This window comes from Larus michahellis, chromosome 6 (genome assembly GCF_964199755.1).
Source record: "Larus michahellis chromosome 6, bLarMic1.1, whole genome shotgun sequence".
NCBI classification, from domain to species: Eukaryota; Metazoa; Chordata; class Aves; order Charadriiformes; family Laridae; genus Larus; species Larus michahellis.
This window is the reverse complement of record NC_133901.1, coordinates 24479392-24500394: the sequence shown is the minus strand read 5'-3', so window position 1 is coordinate 24500394 and position 21003 is coordinate 24479392. Positions and strand designations below refer to the sequence as shown.

Sequence of the window (21003 nt, the reverse complement as noted above, 5' to 3'; positions counted from 1 at the left end):
TGATGCCAGACATCTTCTCGGGCAACAGTGTCGGTGAAATTGTCCCTGGTCACCTCACAGCTGCTTTTAGATTGTCCTTTGCTTAGTGCCAGTGTAGCTGTGCAGGTAGCTGAGCAGTTCACTGGACACAGGAACAGATTCAGCCCAAAAATGCCCATTGTTCCATGTACCGCACCATTCTGTGTGCGATTCTGTGATTTTGTTTTTCCTTTTCTACAGAGGTCTTTGGTTTCATATATTTCTAGATATGCGTGTGCATCTACAGACTATGCAATTTTTAAAGTTAAGTTTATAGCCAAGTAAGTTTGTGCAATAAACAAATGAAGAAATGTACCACGAAAATACATGCCTATTAATAGCATGTTAATAATTTGGGGTTTCTATATGCTTTTATAATACCGTATCCTGATCTTGGAGATCAATTTAATGTAATAGAGGATCCTGAGGAAACATCACATGCTATTGCAAAATACCCTAATGGACTTCCCGATATTTCCCAGCTCTAAACTGTTTTCTTTACCGTCCATTACCATCAAGCCATAGGCTGTATTATTTAAAATGACTGTTCATTGATACGCTTTAAAAAATATGGACATTTGTTTCAGAGCTCACAATATGAAATCCAAGTTACCAGCACTTCCCTGGTGTTTTGTCTAAAAATTCAGACTTTTTTTGTTGACATACACATTGTGTGTGACCCCAGCTGGCTGGTCTGTGCTTCCTGTCAGCTATGGTTTCCTTCAGACTGGCCGTGACAGATTCTATAGGTTCTCCGATTGACATTGTTTCTGATTATCTTTGCAGCCAAGCTGCAGCCCTAACAGATTTAGTTATACAGGGAAAAATCACTGAAACCTCTTTAGCTTCATATTGGTGTAGGACTCCACGTTGTTGTGTGAAGTTAAGCTATTTAGGATGCCATGTAACCATTTAAAGTTAGTTTTGTGGGATGGCTAGTTAGTGTGTGCATGTGAGCATACGTGTACATAAACATGAATAACTGTTCTGTGACTGCTTGAAGCTGAAGATCACTTAAATTGACTTTTTCTTTGTGTGTGCAAGTAAAAATATTTCACAAATGCCAGGAAGAATAATAGTTATGTAGTGATCATGTTTTTCTAAGTATGAAAGAATAGCAAGGCTGGTTTTTCTCCATGAGAAACAGCAATAGTGGTGACCGAGGAATGGAAAACTAATTTATGTAGAAGCAAAGGGGTTTTGTTCTAAGAGAAACATACATATGTTCACCGACAGATTTTTATTTTGAATTTGCATCAGTGATGAATGTGCTCCGTTTGTGGTGGGTTTCTATATATTGCAGTTAAAGCCTCTCTATGAGAGTTGTAAGTGGGTTTCTTTCCCACGTGCTTGGTTTTCTGTAGGTAAAATGGGAATAATGACACTGACCTCCTTTGTGCTTCCAAAGCACTGCTGAGAAACATTATATAAGAATTGAGTATTATTATACAAATCATTCTAGTTTGATCCATCTCTGCTGACCTTTTTCATCCATGCAGTAAGATTACCGTGACTAGGAGGCTGATGGGTCTCATTGTGTTCAGTTTACAACTGTACGCACTGCTGTTTTTCAGTGGAACGTAAATCAGTGTAATCTTTTTTTCCCCAAATGATGGGCGTTATTAACACTTGGCATTTATTTGGAATTTGTTCATGTTTAAAGCCTTTACAATTGTTATGTGGTAAAGTATATGTAATTAGTTTTGTGATATTTCTATATTTCTGCTTAAAGTTGAATACAGAAATCTGCTGAATATTTTTTACAAGTCTCTGAATATTTTTTTAGATGATCTACAAACAGCGTGACATCTCCTTCCTCCTTCGACTTCTTCTATGCTGTTTTATAAATAAGACTTGAAGAAATTTTTCCTCTTGACGCTTGCTGGCTTGTAATACTACCTTGCCGTCAAAACTTCAGAAATTGCTAGCTCTGCAGCAAACAGCAGTGCACTGTTTGGTGAAAAGTTGGTGTAAAATACAGCTAGTCACCTTAGCAAACAAGTGCCCGCTCTCAGAGCTGGTTGTACTTGTGTCGGCAGTTTCCAGTTTGTGGTGATGTTTTGGTTGCGCTGGGACGGGTCCTGGCCAGCTCCAGGTGCTTCAGAGGCAGCCGAGTCCCATGGACCTCGGCTGCTGCTGCGTGAGGGCCATGGGCAGGACAGGATGCTCTTGGAAGTTGGATTTATCTTTGTTTAGAGGAGAGTAGTGACACTGGTGATATTGACTGCAAAATCTGTCTCTTCAGGTTGGGGTCCTCATGTGGTCTACTTGGAAACACATTAACTTTTTGCAGCAACTCACTGAGCCAACTGTCATGTTTGCTGTGAAGAGAGATGGGAAGGTGGTGTTTCCACCACTAAATATTTGGAGCAGTTGAGGTCACACAAGTATCTGGACTATGATACTATTTTTAAAAAAAAAAAGAAAACAGGAGGGAGGGAGTATTTTTTTCATAAGCGATAAAACTTTTTGTTTACTATTTTTTTCAACTGCTGACAAACACACAGAATGAACTCTAATCATGACAAATTTGGTCGCTCTTTCCTTCTGTATGTGGTGGATGAGTGAGACCTCGCTCATAAAAAGAAACTGGTCCCTATCTGTGTTTTAAAGTCTACGCATTCGCATATTTATATTTAACCATAAAGAAATTTAAAAGGAACGACAAGGACAGGGAAGCATTTCTTTGAAAACTTGATCAACTCTTAAGATCACTTTGCTGCTGCTGCTGTCAAATGGGGGGTTTGTGCAGGGATTAGAAGATGAAGATCTTTCTTACTGACAGTAACTGTAGCCAAAAAAGACTTTTAAACATATGTCATATGTAAGCAACTGTCTTGTTAAAATCAAGATTAAGTAATTTGAATGACCCTTGTAATTATACTAGAGTTGCCCTAATGGTGATTGTATACATTTATCTAGGTAGCCTTGTGAACGAAGGCATGGTTCAGCAGTAGCTTTTAATGTTTTTTCCAGGGCTGCTACAGTAAATCTGGTGGCCGTGCGTGGCTTTGGCCATGGGTATTGTATTTTTAAGCTACAGTTTTCAGAGAGTTTGCGTGTGTGTTCCAGGGAGGGTACACACATTAAAAACTATTGCCAGTGCAAATAGATTACAACCCACATGCCACATGCTGAGGAAGAAACAAACGGTGTGCACAGCGATTGATGTGGGACAGTGGGTAGATGCGTACATTGGACTGTGCTAATGGTATGGTACAGTATGTCTGAGAGGTCTCAATCTTACGTTGTGAAATGTGACGTTACTGTTGCCTCTTGCAGACCAGGAAGTGTCGCTGGAGACAAATCTGTGATGTAGCCCTATGGTAAAAGAATTGTCAGCCAAATGCCGACATTTCAGAATTTTACTGCACTTTGCCACGTGACTTTATATTGTCAGCACCAGAGAAAGTAATTTATTTCTTTTCCCTGGTAAGAAGGGGGACAAGGAGAAATAGTATGAGAGCTGATATTGGAGAAAAGGAGTCAAAAAGTTTCAGCTGCAGCAGTACTGGGAAGTGACGGGCACGTCCCTGACGATGACAGCCTGCAAGGAGAGGGTGGATGGGGTTTTGATGAGAACATGCTAGCACAAATTGGCAAATCCTGGGCAAAATCCTGTAGCAAAAGTAAAATTGACAAGTAACTGGCCAGTTTAGAGAATTATTTTGAGCTCAAAATGTGAACACTATGTATGTAAATCATGAATTACTGCTGTCTTGTGCTCTCTGGCACTGCCTCACAAAAGGTATTTTGTAATAGAGCAAGGATCTACTGGGGGGGTGGGTTTGCAAGTGTGTGGGTTTTATAAGGTTTTTTCCCTAGATGAGTTAGGTGACTGAATAGATTATTTAACGTATTGAATAAAGAAGAAGCAAGCTTCTTCTGAAGATGTTCTCAGATACAGATTTGCCTTTTGGAAAATTAATACTGTCAGTAGTAGTAGTAATCAGCAATAGTGTTAGTGTTAGCAGAAGTGTTAGTCCAGATGCCACAGGAATTTACACAGAACATGACATCAAATTGTAAATATTTCTCATATCTGTTCATTTTTTATAAAGGCGAGAGTTTGTGTATGTCCACGTCTTTTCTATTTCCATGCTGTAGCTACAGAAGATCCTTTTTTAAGTGGTCTTTTTTTCTCGATTGCGTTGCTTCTGCTTCATATTACAGAGAAGTTACGCTGTTGAATTTGTGACTTTCCAGTTACCTCATGGCAGAACATAGGTGTACTGAAATTTAAAAAAAAAAAAAAAGAAAAAAGATGACTATGGTTCAGGAGCAAGTGAGAAGAGAGGAGCGGGCAGTGGAGGGAGAACAGGTTATATGAGAAAAGACCAGGGAAGAGAGCTGTCAAACACGAGTGGGTCAGCGTGGGACTGTGCGGGCCAAGCTGACTGTGGGGCAACTGCTGTGGGAGGAGGAGAGCAGGGCAGGGCAGTGGTGAGGGCTGGTGTTTGCGCTGGTCCGAAGAAACCTGTCGCCTCAGACGCCTTCATTTTCTGTCTGCTAGTGCCAGGGAGCGTAAGTGGCTCTTCAGGAGCCAATCCTTGTCCTTACGGCTCCTGACCCCAGCTAGACCCAAGCTGACTCTGGATTACGAGGCAGTGGCAGCTCTTCCTTGTATTTGATTCTGCCTCCAGACCCACCACTGTCATTCCCCGTTGTGAATAAGGCTGGGCATAAGAATCGGGGGAGGTATTTGACTGATTGAGTCCCAGCTCTCTTACATTGAAACTGCCATAGAGCCAGGAGCTGCTGCCACCACAGTGTCCATAGATAAATGTGTTCACTGCTTGGATCAAGATTATAAAATAAGATTTGGAATAGAGGAGGAGAAGCAGCATTTGTGAGGCTCTCAGCATAGAGCTGGGCTTCTCTGTGCGAAGGCAGGATGAGGTCGATCCATAAGCAGTTTGGGATCAGAAGGATGATAAACATCTTGGGATGAGAACACGCTGGGTTAGAGATGGCACGGTTGGCTTTATCTTGACCTCCAGCTGCCTGCTCTGTTAATTCCGGTAAGTTGCAAAGGCATTATTTACACCATCTGTGCAGTGACAGAGGCATTGTTTACTCTGTACATCGCATGTGTAGAGTGGTAGGCTGTGACAGGCTTAGTTCACTCGTGTTTGTACAACATTTTAGTATAGTCAGGTGAAAAATGGTTAAGGCTATGAAGATAGATGGATACACATTTTGTATGTGTACTCATTATTATAATAAATAGCATTTGTATGCTGATTTCTCTCTAGAAGCATACTCATTCATTTTAACTTTTAATGCTGAGGTATGGCAGGCTGTGTGCTTTCTGTCTTAGGCAAGAAGAAATTGTTTCTGGAAAAAATACTAACACGTAATTTTAAAGGTAAAATAGTGAAGGTGTATCTTTGTGAGGTGTCTTTGACATCTGCTAAAAGGTCTGGAGGCGGTTGTGTGAGGAGGGTGTATTTGCAGTTTATGAGACAAAAAAGCTAACCTGATTCCAATACGTTAAAATGTGAAAATTTGCCAAACTGTTATTCATAGGTTACTAAGGAAGTAATTTAAAATTCTCTTTTTACTGGTCTCTTCAGGTAATATTTCAATAATCACGTTACCAGTTTCCAGCACCAACTCCCCAACTAAGATTTTGCCAAAAACGTTAGGACCAATCAATGTGAATGTTGGACCCCAAATGGTAAGTTTTGCAATTCCGGTAACGCGACCTTATGTAACTACCTGCCTGACTTCCTGTTGATGTGATGTGGAAACATGAAAAACCAAGATGTGATCAGTGCTGGGAACCTGCCGCTTCCCGCCTCAGCCGCGGGGGCTGCTGCGGGGCCCCACCTGGCTGCAGAGGCCCTGACCTGTGGGTGCAGCAGCTCCGCATGCTGGAATCGCCACTCCCAGCAGCCGTCTCGTGGGTGACCTTAGGGGACACTTGTTTCCTGGCTTGAAATAGAAACTGAAACAACTTTACCAGTTGACATTTTAACTATTATTCAAAATGGTATTAAGAAAAGAAAACTCTCACGAAGAGTGTTATTGGGACTCTCTGAATATTTTGAGTCATGTTCTCACCAGTAAATCCTCCAGCATTGCCAAAGACTAAATGTCTTGGATGTGTTACTAGATATTTAACTTGTTGAAGCTACTCTTCTTAAAACTGTCTTTTCCTGTATGTGAGAGCATATTGCTGTCTCAAGGATTTTGGATCTGGGTTTGAGAAAAATTTTCAGATTTCTAGTGGCCAAAGAACTAAATAGGCAATACAGTGAACTGCTTCTAGTAACCTGGTGCCTACTTGCCAAGTAATTGTGGTGGGTCTTTTTCACATCAGCACTTATTCCTGTTCTTCAATGGCTTTTATCCCAGTTGGACAGATGGGCACAAGCATTGCAGCCAGCCCCCTCTGCCCCGAGCTGCATCTCCGCTGTGCAGAGCTCTGCATCTGAAGTACTAGCCACAGGCTAGTGCCCCATCTACCAGGGAATCGTGTTCCTCAGTGCATCGGTACTGATGCAGGTGTTGCCGGAGCACGTGCCCTGCAGCGTTTCACTGGAACGGTTCCACCACAAAAGATGTATCTTGTGAGGGCAATAAATAATAGCCAAGAACGGGGGGAGCAGTCAGCTAATGCGGTTCCTGCTCTTACGAGTGGCTTCTCAAGGCCCTGTTTTTGGTTTACATGAGCCCCAGTTACAGTTGAGGTTCTATAGCAGGTAGAAGTTGGAAAAGCTACTGCGTGGTGTGAGACATGCATTTGATTTATTTTTCTTTTGTATTCTTATTTGAATTTTTTTAAATTCTTTTTTATTATTTTATTTGCTGCTTTGTAAGGGTAGATCTATATTCAGAAAACATTTTATTATTAAATAGCCATTAACACCTCCTCCTAAGGTGTTAGGCCTCCTAAGACACCCAGCGTACAGCTGTGTTGTGCCCCAGACCATTTAAAAGGGAATTGTTCACAAGTTCTTAATAGTGTGTGTGTTAGCACTCCTTTGGCATCTCACCCGCCTTAGCAGCATCCTGCTGCCGCCAGGGGGTTTGGGCTGTGTTTAACCACTGCAGGTTCCAGCCCCCGTGGCTGCTCCGGGCCCTTCACAGCAGCACACGGCCCCCCCGGAGTCAGTTGGAATCCCCTGGGGTACGGCTGCACAAACAGTGACGTCAGCACAGGTTTTTGGGGCTGGATTCTTGCATATGGGTGTTTGTTACAATTTCTTTAGATTCAGTCTGTAGGTGTAAATTTAACAGCATAAATATCACTGATAAAATGCTGGTGGTTAATTACAGGGATTAAACACATCCTACAGATGCTCTGTTTGCTAAAGTAGGGTGAGGTTTTCTTTTCCTGCTTTATGTTGCGTAGGGAATTCCTGTGACTACTTCAGGCACACTGGAAAAAAATGTTTGCCGTTAAGAGAAGGTGGAATTAGTCCTCTCAAAATACTCCGTGTAGCATTTTTTGTGAAAGCAGACGTTCACTGGTAAAAGTAAAAGTGGAAGTGAAGTTACACCGGTTTGTGTACCCCGAGGGCGCGCAGCTTTCTCCGGGAGCTGCCGGCGGTGGGTTCCGCTCCGGTGCCGCCGCCAGCAGGTGGCACCGCGGGACAGGAGGAGACCGGACGGGTCGGCGTGGGGACGCCCGGAGGTGGCGGTGCCAGCTTCACGTGTCACAGGAAAATTACCGGGAGATTGCACATAAAATACCCTTTAATGACACGCTTGATCTGTGATTTGCAAGACATCAGTAGAGCGATGTGAAACCTCAGAGAGGAGGGAACGTGCTGAAATGCATTTCAGTTCTCAAAATATTTAAAATCTTTTCTCCCTGGCACGTGCCTGCCTTATGCTGGCAGAACCATACGCTTACTGCAAATAAACATTATTGATAGTGTTGGAAGAAATGGATGTAAAAAGTTACTGGATTGGATTGATGTTTAATTGAAACATTGCATTACATACATACTGATGTTACACCAGGGCTGAACTTAAGCAAGCTTTTAAAAATTAATCATTCTATCACAAAATGTTTCTGGCTTTAAGCCAATGTAGCAGTAAGTTGACAAAAGTTGATCCCTTTCCTGTGCCTGCATGCCGTGTGTAAAGCAGCCAGCCAGGGATCTTTTGTTCTCCAGTACCAACCAGTAAATATCTAACTTGCACCTCTTTTGGGTTTCCTAAATTTCTGTTTTCACTTGTTTCTGTCAAGCTATCCACTTGCAAAAATAAATAAGATAAATCTATGTCTTTAAGATAAAAAATACATATGTGCAATCACAGTGTGTTGTCAGGAGGGATGTGAAGTAATGCTCAGTAAGCTAAGGAAGTAGAAAATTCTTCAGATACCATTTTTTTTCTACTTGTTTAAAAAATATTTATGGATACCAAACAAATTATCTGCTCTATACTTACATGGGTGTTGGGTAAATTAAGAAGTAAAGGAAACTGCAAAGTTTAATTCAGTAGGTACTCAAAATGTCACTAACAAATGGAGTAAAGTAAAAGTAAAGTTTAAAAAAGCAAAATAAGGTATATGAGTAAAAAGCATAGTCCAAGAAGCCTTGATATGAATCTTACCATACTGTAATCAAAATAGCATAACGTGTTTTATTTTAAAGAATAACTACTTAATACTACTTCATTTTTAAATACTATCTAAATTCTTCTGGTGACCTACTTTAAAGAGTGAACTTAGATACGATTTAAAAGTTGAAACCAGGTGTCTTAGTGTTAACAACCATTATGCATACATTTCACCAGGTTTGAATAAATGTAAATTCTGTCTATTCTGTACAGGCTTTACATTTAATTCCATAGGTACAATGTCGTGGAGTGCTTTGAGATCTTGTGAATGCTAGAAACTGTAGGGAATACTTTTCCTGTACCTCAGATTGTCTTTGGTACCAAAGACAGACAATTCCAAGAGACAAATCCATTGGAAAGGAGGCTTTTTGATTACAGTGATCAAGAAATTGCCTAGATGTACTCTTGAACAAGAAACAATTAAATGTGTATAGGCACAGACCCTATCTGCCATACCTACTAATTATTTCTGTTTGTCTAGATCTTGCCCCTATGAATTACACAGTAACATGGTACAATTAGTGGAAAACTTAACAGCATTGTAATTACTTTCATGTATGAAGATCTTGTGATGACATCTCCACTGTGTACTTTGACTGCAGCTTGCATCTGCTACAGAATTATTATTACTTTCTTAGTACCATGCTTAGTATGAGTTTTGGGCTGTGGTAACCTCTGTTTTCTTAAGACAACTGTATGTTTTTATTTCTAAATGTCATAGATCATAAGCACATCACAAAGACTGACCAATTCAGGGAGTGTTCTGATTGGGAGTCCATATAACCCAGCTCCAACAATGGTCACACAGACACACATAACAGAAGCTTCTGGCTGGGTACCAGGGTAAGACTTTTGTTTTATTTAAAGATGTTTGAGGATCTGCTCTGAGTATAACGTTTGGACCTTGACTTTGCTCATTCTGTGCTGTACACAAGGACAGTCATAGGCTTGTACTTCCCAGTTGCTCTATTCCTGCCAGAGAGTCAGTAAACTGCCTGCCCAGCTGAGCAGTTTTTAAGTTTGATTTTTTTGCTGAGTATGTGTTTATCTCCTCAAATATCTTTTAAGTACACTTCATTCTGATTTAATTTGAAAAAGGAGTTGTCAAAGATTATTTCTGCAAAATTTGTGTCATGTGGAGGCCAGGCAGAAGTTCTTTCAGTACCCAGAGGATGGAAAAGCTATAGTGTCTGTTCCCAGCCTGCTAAAGCAGAGAATCAGTGCCCATTAGCTTTCTTAAGCTTCATCCAAACCCAGGCGATGAAGATTCCCAGAGAGAAGCCTAGTTGCAGTGCAGCAACCACAGCCAAGGAGAAGCACCATCCTTTTGTTTGTATACTGTCAAAATCTAGACACAGTATTTCCAATGAGCCTAATTATTGTTTCGCCAATAAAAAGGAGCAAGATGTTCTCCAGACTGGCCAATCAGTATTGATCCCTGCAGTAGTTCATATGACAGATCATATTTTCATCCGAAGAAAAGTGAGGAAGGGTCTGTGGTACGGCTGAACCTAAGTGGCGAGCCCCTTGCTGAAGACAGTTCTGGAGGACTGCAAGTCCAGACTCCTGGCTTTACCCGTTCTCACACAGATGCCAAATTGTTTCCCAAATCAAATGAGACAAGAGCATGTTCATTCTCGGGGCTCCATTCAGCCCCCGTCAGTCCGGCTGACAGACCGGGGGTCTCCATCCGCTGCCGCCGCAGCCCCTCCCCAGCCCCCCGCGGGCCCGACGCCGCCCGGGCGGGTTAGCACCATGGACAGGGGTCGCCCAGGACAGGCCCCGCCGTGGCGGGGAGGAAGCGCCTGCCGGAGGGTTCGGGGTCGCCCAGCCAAACACGCGGCTCTCACGGCACAGGCCCGCAAATCCATCGGTTTTGTTCAGCTCCCTTCATAACAGTGTCAGGTTTTTAGCTGCGTAAGTATCGGCTGTGAGCCCTGGTTTTGAAATTGCAGGGTAACAATATGAAGTAATTACTGATAGTTCTCAAGCACTGTGCATTGTATTAGCTGCAAGAATAGAAGACGATTTTGGAATACAGCTTCTTAAGTCAGCTTGCTGTAGCTAATAAACAGAATGATAAGGAAACGAGCAACAACTGGTGACTGCTAATCCTCTGCAAAAATAACGTCAACTACTTCTTCAGAGTGTCTCTCTTCAGCTCTGTGTGCATCAGCTCTAATATGAACATGTTTAGTGTTTTACCTTGTTTTTTGTTTAAAGATACCAAAACATTCAATGTCCTGAAAATATAGAATATATCTTATGCACTGTTTAAAGGTGTTTTTCTTCCACATGGAGGAATTTTTAATAGGAATTTTCAAAGGAGCCCAGCTTCTCCTTTTTGATAGGATTTGGTTATCTAACTCACATCAGCACTTCCTATAGTTCCAGATGAAGTGACTTCCTTAAAATCATACGAGCAAAGCAAGGTAAAGTTGGGAATAGAACTTGTCTGTCAGCGAGCTCAGCCAACCTCCAGAGTCCTAACCATCACCTCTCAAATTTTGTCAGGCTGCGTGTGTGCTATTGTCCCCTTTCAGAGCAGGTAACAGCAAACACTAGTACCTAGCTAGGCCCCAAATACCTTGATTTTGTTGGTCTAAATATATAATGTTATTTTCATCTAAGTTTGAATTGTCTTTTCTTAGGGACAGAAAGCGGACTCGAGAATTTATAGAATCAGATTTTTCAGAAAGGTGAGTATTATTGAACATATACATTTTATGTATACGGTCATACTCATTTTACTTCTTCAGATCTGCCCTTCAGAGAAATGTGTGTCCAGTTCCCACTTTCAGCAGTTTTCACCCCCTGTGTAAAGGCTATGTTGTCTGTTATTCCTTGTAGTTATAATTCACATTCATTCTTTGCTCTGTCACTTCCTGATAAATAAATTTGCTGTTACAGATGACACTGGGAGTTGTGAAAAACACAACACATCTTCAGAAACAGGATTGTTCTAGTTTTTGGTGTGACAAATACTTGTAAACAGACGATCTTTTCCTTTGCTTCCAAAAGTTCTTTGAGTGCATTCAAGGGGGTTTTATTTGTTTACCTGTCAGGGCTTGGTCAAATTTAATTACTGTGTAGGGATTAGGAGTGTTGGGTTGGTTTTTTTTAATGTTCTGGTGTTCCTTTTCACTCTTCCTTTTCTTCTGCCTTTCTTTCCAGTGTTATGTTTCCTTAAATACATTCAAAATTTCGAAAAGCATTCTTGTATTGTAATGTTTTCCTTAGCTTGTTACTGTTGACAGAACTAGGCCTGTTTCTGTTAAATAATAGATCTCCCTGAAACATATTATAAAAACAACTTGTAAAATGGTAATTAAAAAAAACAAACAAAAAAACAACAAAAAAACCAACAACAAACCCAAAGCCAACACAGCTGAGCTTTTTAAAGGCTTCTGTTGAACTATGCATCCAAATCTAGCTTGTGTGATAAAACCAATTGCTTCTGGTTTTTCCATTACCATTATCTAAGCTCTTGCATTTCTGGAGGAAGAAAGTGAATGGAAAATAATCCTGGCAGTTGCCAGTTAGTAATTTGGCACCATAAAACCCAATGAATATGTACTTACTCTTCACAAAAGAGATTCTTGTGTCTCAGTCACAGACATTAAACTTGGTTGTGAGGAGAACTAAGGTATCTTCTGCTGTATTGTAAATAGGGGTGTCTCTGCCTTTCTATTTTAAGCAGAAACATGAGAGTTCCCTGTAAATCTGGCTTCCAGGCACATAAACAGCCTGTGAGATTTTCTCCCTTTTTTTGGTTGCTCTTTTGTGAAACTCCCTGTAGGTGAATTACAAATCCAGTTTTTCAAGCATCTGCCCAGTAGCATGTGTTCACATACTGTCAGTGTAGGAATCGCCAAAGGAGGGGAAAGGGTTCCAGTGTACTTTTTTGCCAACTTGTAAGAAACAAGAAACTGATTCTAAAAAGCAGAACAGTTTTATTTTTCATTTAGGTAGTATATAATGACATGAGTCCTGATTCCTGTTGCAATAGGTAGACCTTTTGCTGTGTAACAAAGTATCTTATTAACATTCAGTGTGTTAAAATAATTACTTTTCTCCTTCTAGTAAGAGAAGCAAAAAAGGAGATAAAAATGGGAAGGGTCTGAGGCATTTTTCAATGAAAGTATGTGAAAAAGTTCAACGTAAAGGAACAACTTCATACAATGAAGTCGCTGATGAGCTGGTATCAGAATTCACAAATTCGAACAGCCACCTAGCTACAGATTCGGTAAGCAAATATGTGTCGAAATTTGTTGTACCATTACAAAATTGTCTGGTTTATCACAGAATTCTGTCCCTTCTGTTTCTGCACTGTCGTGCCACGCTCCATACTCTCCTTCACTTACTTTACTACTTCCCAAATATGAAGACTTACCCTCTGAAATTTAAAAATCTAGAATTAAAATGAAGAATTGAACTCTGTCAAAGTTATAAACAAAATAGAGAAGTCTGCCAAAAGATATCTTTAAAAAAAGGTTACCCTTGTACCCACCACATGTGGTCTTGTCAGGCTTTTCACCTGTAACACACTTGCCATGATGGGAATTTACTGCAGAGGCTTCAAGCAGGTCTGAAGCTTCCCTTTGCAACCAAAGGAAATACCACTACGTGGTACCCAGGTAGTAGCATGGATGAAGGCACCCTCTTTTAATACCATTCTGACCTGAACTGCCATTTTGGCTTTTTATCGCCTACATATCTATGAAGGATGTGTTCAGTCTTTTTTTTTCTTTTCAAATTCTTTTGTTGTAATTAATGCTCCATTGTTTTCTTAGCAGGCTTATGATCAGAAAAATATTAGACGGAGAGTTTACGATGCCCTTAATGTCCTGATGGCAATGAACATAATTTCAAAAGAGAAGAAGGAAATCAGATGGATCGGCCTTCCTACAAACTCAGCTCAGGAATGTCAGAATCTAGAGGTAAAGTGGGGTAGATGGGAAATTCTGCGCAGTTCACAGGTTGTGAGAGTGGAGCTGCTCTACTTTAGATGAGGGGTTTTTTCTTAATTTGAACCTGATTGGTTTTGATTCTTGCACACTATGAAAATACAACTTTTGATATTTGAATAAACTGAAAGGATATGTTTGTTTATGCTTAGTTCAGTTTTACTTAGTATACGTTACATTAGTATATATTACATGAAGTTTAAAAAAAAACTGTTTACCTTACCAAAATGGACATTGATTAAATCGGGGATTACTTTTAAGACTAAAGTCCGCAGTAGCCTGAATTAACCAGACAAAAACGTGATACATTTGAAAGGAGACCAATTTTCTATTAATGTCTGTATTTGGAAATGCCATTCAAAGGAAATTAATTGAAAAATAATTCCCGCTAGGATGTTAAATAGTAGTGATGAACTGGCAAGGGAAAAAATGAAGTTCTACTCATTGGTTATTTCCATTATTTTTCCAGCAGCCTAAGAGTTACCATGTTTTTGCAGGGATGCCAGAATTTATCTGCACAAATGTTGCTTATCCTTCAGGCCAAATGCTCTTTAAATAAAAAGCACAAGTTACTGTATTTACTGCAGCATGTTGTAATGACTGTCTGTAAATACGCCTTAATATGTATTATATTTGTGATACTTGGGACATTAAATACCCTAAAAGGTGGGTGGGCTGCCTCTCTGGTAGAGAACAATTTTTTTTGTGCAGGTTCATTTACATCGTCTTTCTAGATGTGGTAAGAAAAAAGCTTTTACTGTCCTTGTCCATTACAGCAACTTGGAAAATACATCCGCCCAAGGAGTATGTATATGCTCAACCATTATACTCCAGGATTCTTTTTTTTTTTTTTTAAAAAAGGATAAATCTACATTTTACATGCATTCATGTGAATGCATTATCTTCAGTGTAGGTTATTTAACAAATACAGAACTTGAATTCCATTGTGTCGTCTACAGTGATCATATGCTATTCATTGTTTCAGGCTCTAATTACATACACACAGAATGGAAGCCAGGCATATTTTCTTAAAATGTTGCTTCCTATGACATAGAGAAAAGACTAGAAAATAAAGCTGCATTTTCATGGTATGAAAATCAGAATTAATTTTGCTTTTACCGCTGTATAAAGTGCCAACTCTTCTTACAGTGTAATACCATAATAAGATTACCAGTACAAAAATGAGAAATGAGTACAAAAAAGCTTGTTACATGGAAACCGTGTCTAAATTATATCTGTTTTAAGAGTTATATATTTGTCCCAGCAAAGAAAGTCATTTACTGTGCTCTGAAGGAAGCATTTTAAACATTAAAGTGGGCAGGGGGGACACACCGCCACAAAGCAACACTGTAAATAAAACAGGAGGGGTTAGGCCAGCTAAGTTTTAAAAGACTGCATCATTAAGTTTCAGTGGTTGAATTAAAAGGTAATTTAAGAGTTTAATAATTTTGGGAGCAGTCATACGGTGCTGGCGCCAACAAGATGATGAGGAAAAGCACCTTCTAAACATGATGACTACTGTCCAATTCTTTAGTGTTGTCTCAGAACACTATTTAAAATACTGCTGGTTATATCTGCAGTGTCATTCGGCATCCAGTACCGTTGCTGTCCCAAACACTGCACACCCAGGTTGAAGACAGCTTTGCCCTATAAACTGGCATTAACAAAACCGTTACAAGAAACGGATTCTGTGTTCGTGTAGAAAATGTTACTTCTACCCCCTTTTTGTTGCTGAAATCTTGTTAGTTTAATCAAGGCTTAAATGAGTAGTCCAAACAAAAAGTGGAGGTCACTGGAAAGAGGGAGGTGATGATCCTGAGCCCAGTGTCCACACATTTATGTCCAGTAGCTTGCAGCTGGAACAGCAGAAGGGACATCACAATTCCAAAAGAGTGGAAGGCTGAGGGAAAAACAAGCACCAACTCGAAGCAGCCCTTCAAGCAAGTGTTTAATTTGGTGCTAATCGGCTCTCAGTGCACAATATAAAAGAGGAGGAATGGGTGGGGAAATAATGCAGCCTCTTGTAATAAGTGATTCTTTACTGAAGTTAAATTGTTGACAAAGAAAGAAATTACAGCTTTTCAGAGCTGTTTTATGGAGAAACTCATGTGGCTGTGATTAGTCTGTTTGAAAAAGAAGAAAATACATGTCAAAGGGGTAGGGCCAAAATGACTTGTGCCATTTACTTAACATGCCGTGTAATTCACCACCCTTTACAAAGAAAGTACGGATTTTTGTAACAGTGCTAGCACACGATTTAGCTCTAACAGTTTGGCACAGTGTAACAAACAAGGTAACTAATTATCTTGATGCATTTACATTTATATTTTAAGATAGAAAAACAGAAGCGGATTGAAAGGATAAAACAGAAGCGAGCGCAACTACAGGAACTGCTGCTGCAGGTATATTTAATTATTTTTTCTATAAATTAAATTATCAAGTGCAAATCTGACATGTTAGAATGTCTGAAGTTCTTTCTAGATGTACTTAGCAGTTATGATATACTAGGGAGAAAAGTTTCATGCTTGGGACCTTTCTGGATTTGGGGCGGGGACACCTCTTTACCCTCACTTTCTGGTTCACTTCTGCCTCTTGTAAAACAGCATGCTGCGTCTGGGTGCCACAAGCTTTTGCGAGGGTTCTGCTGAAGCTTTGTCATTATTAGCGGGAATGGGAACAACTCACGAGTCCCCTTCGTTGACTCCAAGTCACCCCAGTTACCTTCTCTGAGTAGTTCCTACTGGAAAATTTCTTTTTGATTCTAAAGTATGAAATTTACAGCTGAACTTGTATAAATACGTACGGAGTTGTTTTGGGGAGGACAGACATTTTTGGATCCTAAGAATGGAAGGCTGGCAAATCCAGCTCTTTTACATTCTGACATGCACCTTTGAGATGACTCGAGTTTTGGCTTTGATTGCAGAAATATATTTCAAATGCATCTTTGCTTATAAAGTAACATTTTATAAACACAGCTACATATTCTTATTAAGTGTCTTGGTCTGTGCAGACTTTGAGTAATTTAAATGTGATCAAACCGTTTTAAGAGGTTACAGGCAGTAAGGCTTTTTTTTTCTGGTGTAACTATATTGATACAATTTTCATATAATTAGATATGCACTGACACTTTTAAATATCTGATGCTTCTCCTTTTTTTGTTAGCAAAACCTGTTTTACTACTTAGGGCACAATTCTTATTCTGTCTGACCTAATAAATCGGCAGCTTCTACAAGAGTAACATGAAATTATCCTGGCGAAAATAAGGCAGCCCAGGCCCTCTTAACTATTAGCCTGAAAATGACAGAGTTGCACTCCCTTACTATCAACAACTGTCATTATTTCCTTGATTATGTTAATCGTCAACTGGTTTGCCAGTCCTTTGTGATTCTGTCTGTCCATCGTCCCCATAAGTGGAATAAGTAGTGAGTCAAAGTACATAAGAACACTGACCTCCAATCCCTCAAATTACTTTTCCTAAAACCACACGTTTCATACATATGCAGTCAGAAGAATTCAGTAGAGAGCGAGTGGTGTGTTGAACGGCACCTGTTTAAAAACTTGCAGAGGAGAGTTTCAAAACTCACTCTTTGGAGAGAGGAAAAGAGGGTGCGGGATGAGAAGGGGAAGAGACTATGGATCATGGGAAGTGGGGGAATACTGTTAACTTTTGTTTCAGTGTAACTAGCTCCTAGTCTGAGGTAATTATGTATATAAAATACTAGAGAAGGCCTGTGGCTCCAATGTGTTTTCCAAAGGAATGGGGAATCATTCTCCACCAAGCTTTATTGCTCCGTTCTTGTTTCTTCTCCAGGGATTGTGAGGGGTGCATAGCCATTAGGATATGTGTGAAAAATTTGTGTTTAACTTCTGTTCCTGGTGAGCGTCGCTAGTGCAAACACAAAGTCAGGCCACAACTTTTTGACAGAAAATTACTGGAGGTATTGAGAGTTGGTAAATAAAAGCTATGAAGTGCCACTCCCTGGAAACACTGATGTCTTCTCTTTTATTGTCAGTGATCATTTTTTCTTTCTTTTTCTTTTCTTTTCTTTCTCTCTTTCTTTCTACAGCAAATAGCATTCAAAAACTTGGTACAAAGAAATCAGCAAAATGAACAACGAAATCAAGGCCCTCCAGCTTTGAACTCAACAATACAGCTGCCTTTCTTAATAGTCAACACAAGCAAAAGAACAGTTATAGACTGCAGCATATCAAGTGATAAGTGAGTGTTATGGAATCGATTTTTAGAATTTTATGTTCTTTGTGGACTGGAATTTTTCTTTGAACAAGTTAGATAAATTTTTCTAGATTACTAAAAGAAATTATGTATTTAAATTTAAATATGCTGCTGTCACATCAGGGGTGTGTATTGTTTAGTTTTTTAATATTTAATGCAACCACAGTAGTAACAGCAATAAGTTTATCAACACTGCTTTACAATCACTAGATAAAACGGGCCAACTTTCACTGTTACAAAAGGCACTTCAGACTGATGTTTCAAAGGGGACTCACCGCACAGAAGAAATAACTGAATGAAATTATATACTAGGACAGTGCTAGCTTTTAATGAAGCCACGTGGTAGTGCTTCTGAATTCTTATTCCTAATACGCCATAAATGTATTTAGCCAGAAACACAAGGTGAACCATGTAACACAGAAGTAACATTTTGGAGGTGATAACAACTTTGAAAGTGTCTTTTAATAGCAAAAAGGTTGCATCTAGCTCTTTGAAGGAAAAAAAGGAAGGAAATTTTACAGAAATCTGAAATACTGTCTTTGTAAGCAAACTGCTAGAGTTGCACTCATAGTAATCTGAAAATCTCCATTTATGTACTTTTTGGGTGCTCATGCTCTTCATCCTGTGAAAATATGGCTGAAAGTATGAGGTGCTATTATGTTAACTGTTAATCAGATCACAACTCGTTTATTAGCTGAAAATAGCTGGCTTTGCCTTAATACTGTAGATTACAGCTCTCAAATCTCTGTGATAACAAATCCCATATGGATTCAAGTCAATTTAACATACAACAAAAATAGACAAGGTCTTTAGTGACCTAAGCACCAACATGCAAAAAAGCAATACTATTAAAAGTTGAACTTTTGTAGAAAATTGGACTGAAGTCCAGTACATTCTGTGACAAAACTTTTGGAATACTCCCATCAGCACTGTGGTTCAGCAAGTTGGGAATTTTAGGATCAATATTGATTTAGCTTAACCATACCCTTATTTTGTAGGCATACTCTACAGTTCTTACAGCACTTCTAAACAATGTTCTATATTTACTTTTGAAGTTGTTAAAAAGTTAACAATTCCATACTGAAACTTCAGAACAGTTGCTTTGAAGCGAGAGAATAAACTGGCATTTGGGATCTAGTGAAGTGCAACACACTTCTGCAATCTCAAACTGTAAGAAAACACTACTACTAAAAATAAGCACACCAAAATTATTTAAGTTGTTGATATTTCAGTTTATAAAACCCAGCTTCAATATTACTGTCATCTGGAGATCATTAAGTGTAGATCCCAAATTAAGCAAGCTTTCCACTGTGGTTATTTGTGCAACTGATTAGTCGCAGCAGCAGTATGTAGACAAACAGTGCCAGAAACTGCTAGTGTTTAAAGCACTGTTACATTGATCTGCTCAATAAGGCAGTTGGCAAAAGTGGTCACTCAGTTTGAAGAATTCAAATTCTGTAGTTTATTGGAGAGTGTTTGTGCTGCCTAACCCCATTACTGGTCAACTTGAGTGCCTGTCCTTCACTTGGTTTCAGCCTCAGTTAATAACCCACTGTTGTAATGGACTGTCGTTTTCCTTTCTTCTCACAAATAACATTTATATAAAACATTGGTTGTTCTGTATTCATGATGCAAGAGCAGGTGATTTTAGAAGGTCCAGTGAACAGATAAGCTCACAGCATTAGCTATCAAAATTGTATTTACAGAGGATCTTCCAAAAAGAAAAGAATTGCTTGGAAAAATGGTACATTTAAGGGGGATTTAGCATCATGAGGAACATAGGTTTGTGGCTTCTAAGTTTTTTCCTTTGCAAGAACAGGCTTTATCTAGCCAAAACAGAATAAAGTTTCTCACATGTAAAACAAAGAGGTTATTGGGCAAGTTTTGGTTAGTATTTGAGAAGGCAGATGGGTGCCAAGCAGCGTACTGGGAATGACATTTCTGAAGCCGGAGTAAGGAAAAGCAGAGACTCTAGATAAAAAAGAAGTTAAAAAATATGTTGAAAAGATGAGGTACCTGAACAGGAAAAATTTATTTAGAGTATATGGTGCTTCTATGTAAATGCTATATGTCTTAGGAAAAAGAAAAAAAAAGGAACCAGAATACCTCGTTTTAAACAAGCATTCAGACACAACAGATGTAGCAGAAACTTGGAAAATTAGAACATCTAATAGGAAATGCGGGTGTTTGGAGATACAGTGCTATGTTAGAGAAAATGCGTAGGAAGTAGGCTCTTGTACCCTTGGCGAAAGAATTGCCTGCAAGAGCAGAAAATCCAGATTAAATTCATTGTTGATCAAATTTGCACTTACCATGGGAAGGGACAGAAGCCGTACCCAAACTTTGCATACACAATACTGGCCTCTGGACCTAGCTTTTGGCACTGAGTAATAAGATGGCAGCCTAGTAGATGACTCTGAGAACAAAAGTTGATTTCTCAATAACGGCCAAAATAATGCTAGGAGTTATTAGGAAAAACAGTAAGAAATACAATGTAAAACAAGGTATGTATAGTGCTTTTGTATCTGGAATACTGCATGCTGTCTTGTTCTTGGAAAGAGTATAGCATTACCAGGAGAGAGACAGAGGAGGGCACAGAGAATGCCTGAAGCTATAAAAAGGCTTTCACAGAAGGAACAGATAGATTCTTCGGCCTAAAAAGGAGAGGACAGTGGATTCACAGGTGTCTGTAAAATCGTGGATGACATGGGGAGTGTGCATAGAGAACAGCTGTACACAGTTGCTTACTGAAGTTAAAATTAAGAGACATTAAGAGAAGATACCATGTGACAGGTTTTAGACAAAAAAATACAAGTGGGTTTGTAACGGTTACTCTATGCAAATCATAGCATTTGATGTTGTTCATGCCAAAAGTTTATGTAGGTTCAAAAAGGGGTCATGTCCAATCCCTGAAAGAAATGCCTGAAATAGCTATTAACGGCAAAGGTACAAGTGTAGGGACTTCCTATGTCAGAGGCTGCAGGTTGCTAGAAACTATACTGTAGAAATATGACTGTAAGTTTCTTTGTTTGGAAACTTGCGGGGGGGAAAAGAGGAGTTACGCTCCTTTCTAGCATCCAGCGTGTGACCACAACACATGGGAGGAGAAATGCAGAGCTATCAATAAATACAGCCTTTAATCCTGTACCATAGCAGCTGAATTCGGCTATTAGTTAACTACACAGCTTGCTGATAGTAACTTAGTAT

At 39.5% G+C, this 21003-nt stretch overlaps 1 protein-coding gene across 4 annotated transcripts in view; it reads left to right on the top strand.

Moving 5' to 3' along the window:
- The window catches only part of TFDP2 (transcription factor Dp-2), a 58591-nt gene that overhangs the window by 28677 nt on the left and 8911 nt on the right, over positions 1-21003 (top strand). For 3 of the 4 annotated variants that reach the window (XM_074592733.1, XM_074592732.1, XM_074592731.1), the window contains exons 4-10: positions 5595-5698; positions 9317-9438; positions 11247-11294; positions 12679-12841; positions 13389-13535; positions 15896-15964; positions 17630-17781. In XM_074592733.1, the coding sequence (XP_074448834.1) occupies positions 5595-5698; positions 9317-9438; positions 11247-11294; positions 12679-12841; positions 13389-13535; positions 15896-15964; positions 17630-17781 (805 nt within the window). The remainder of the gene's footprint in view (positions 1-5594; positions 5699-9316; positions 9439-11246; positions 11295-12678; positions 12842-13388; positions 13536-15895; positions 15965-17629; positions 17782-21003) is intronic. The other variant, XM_074592734.1, reaches the window with a different exon arrangement.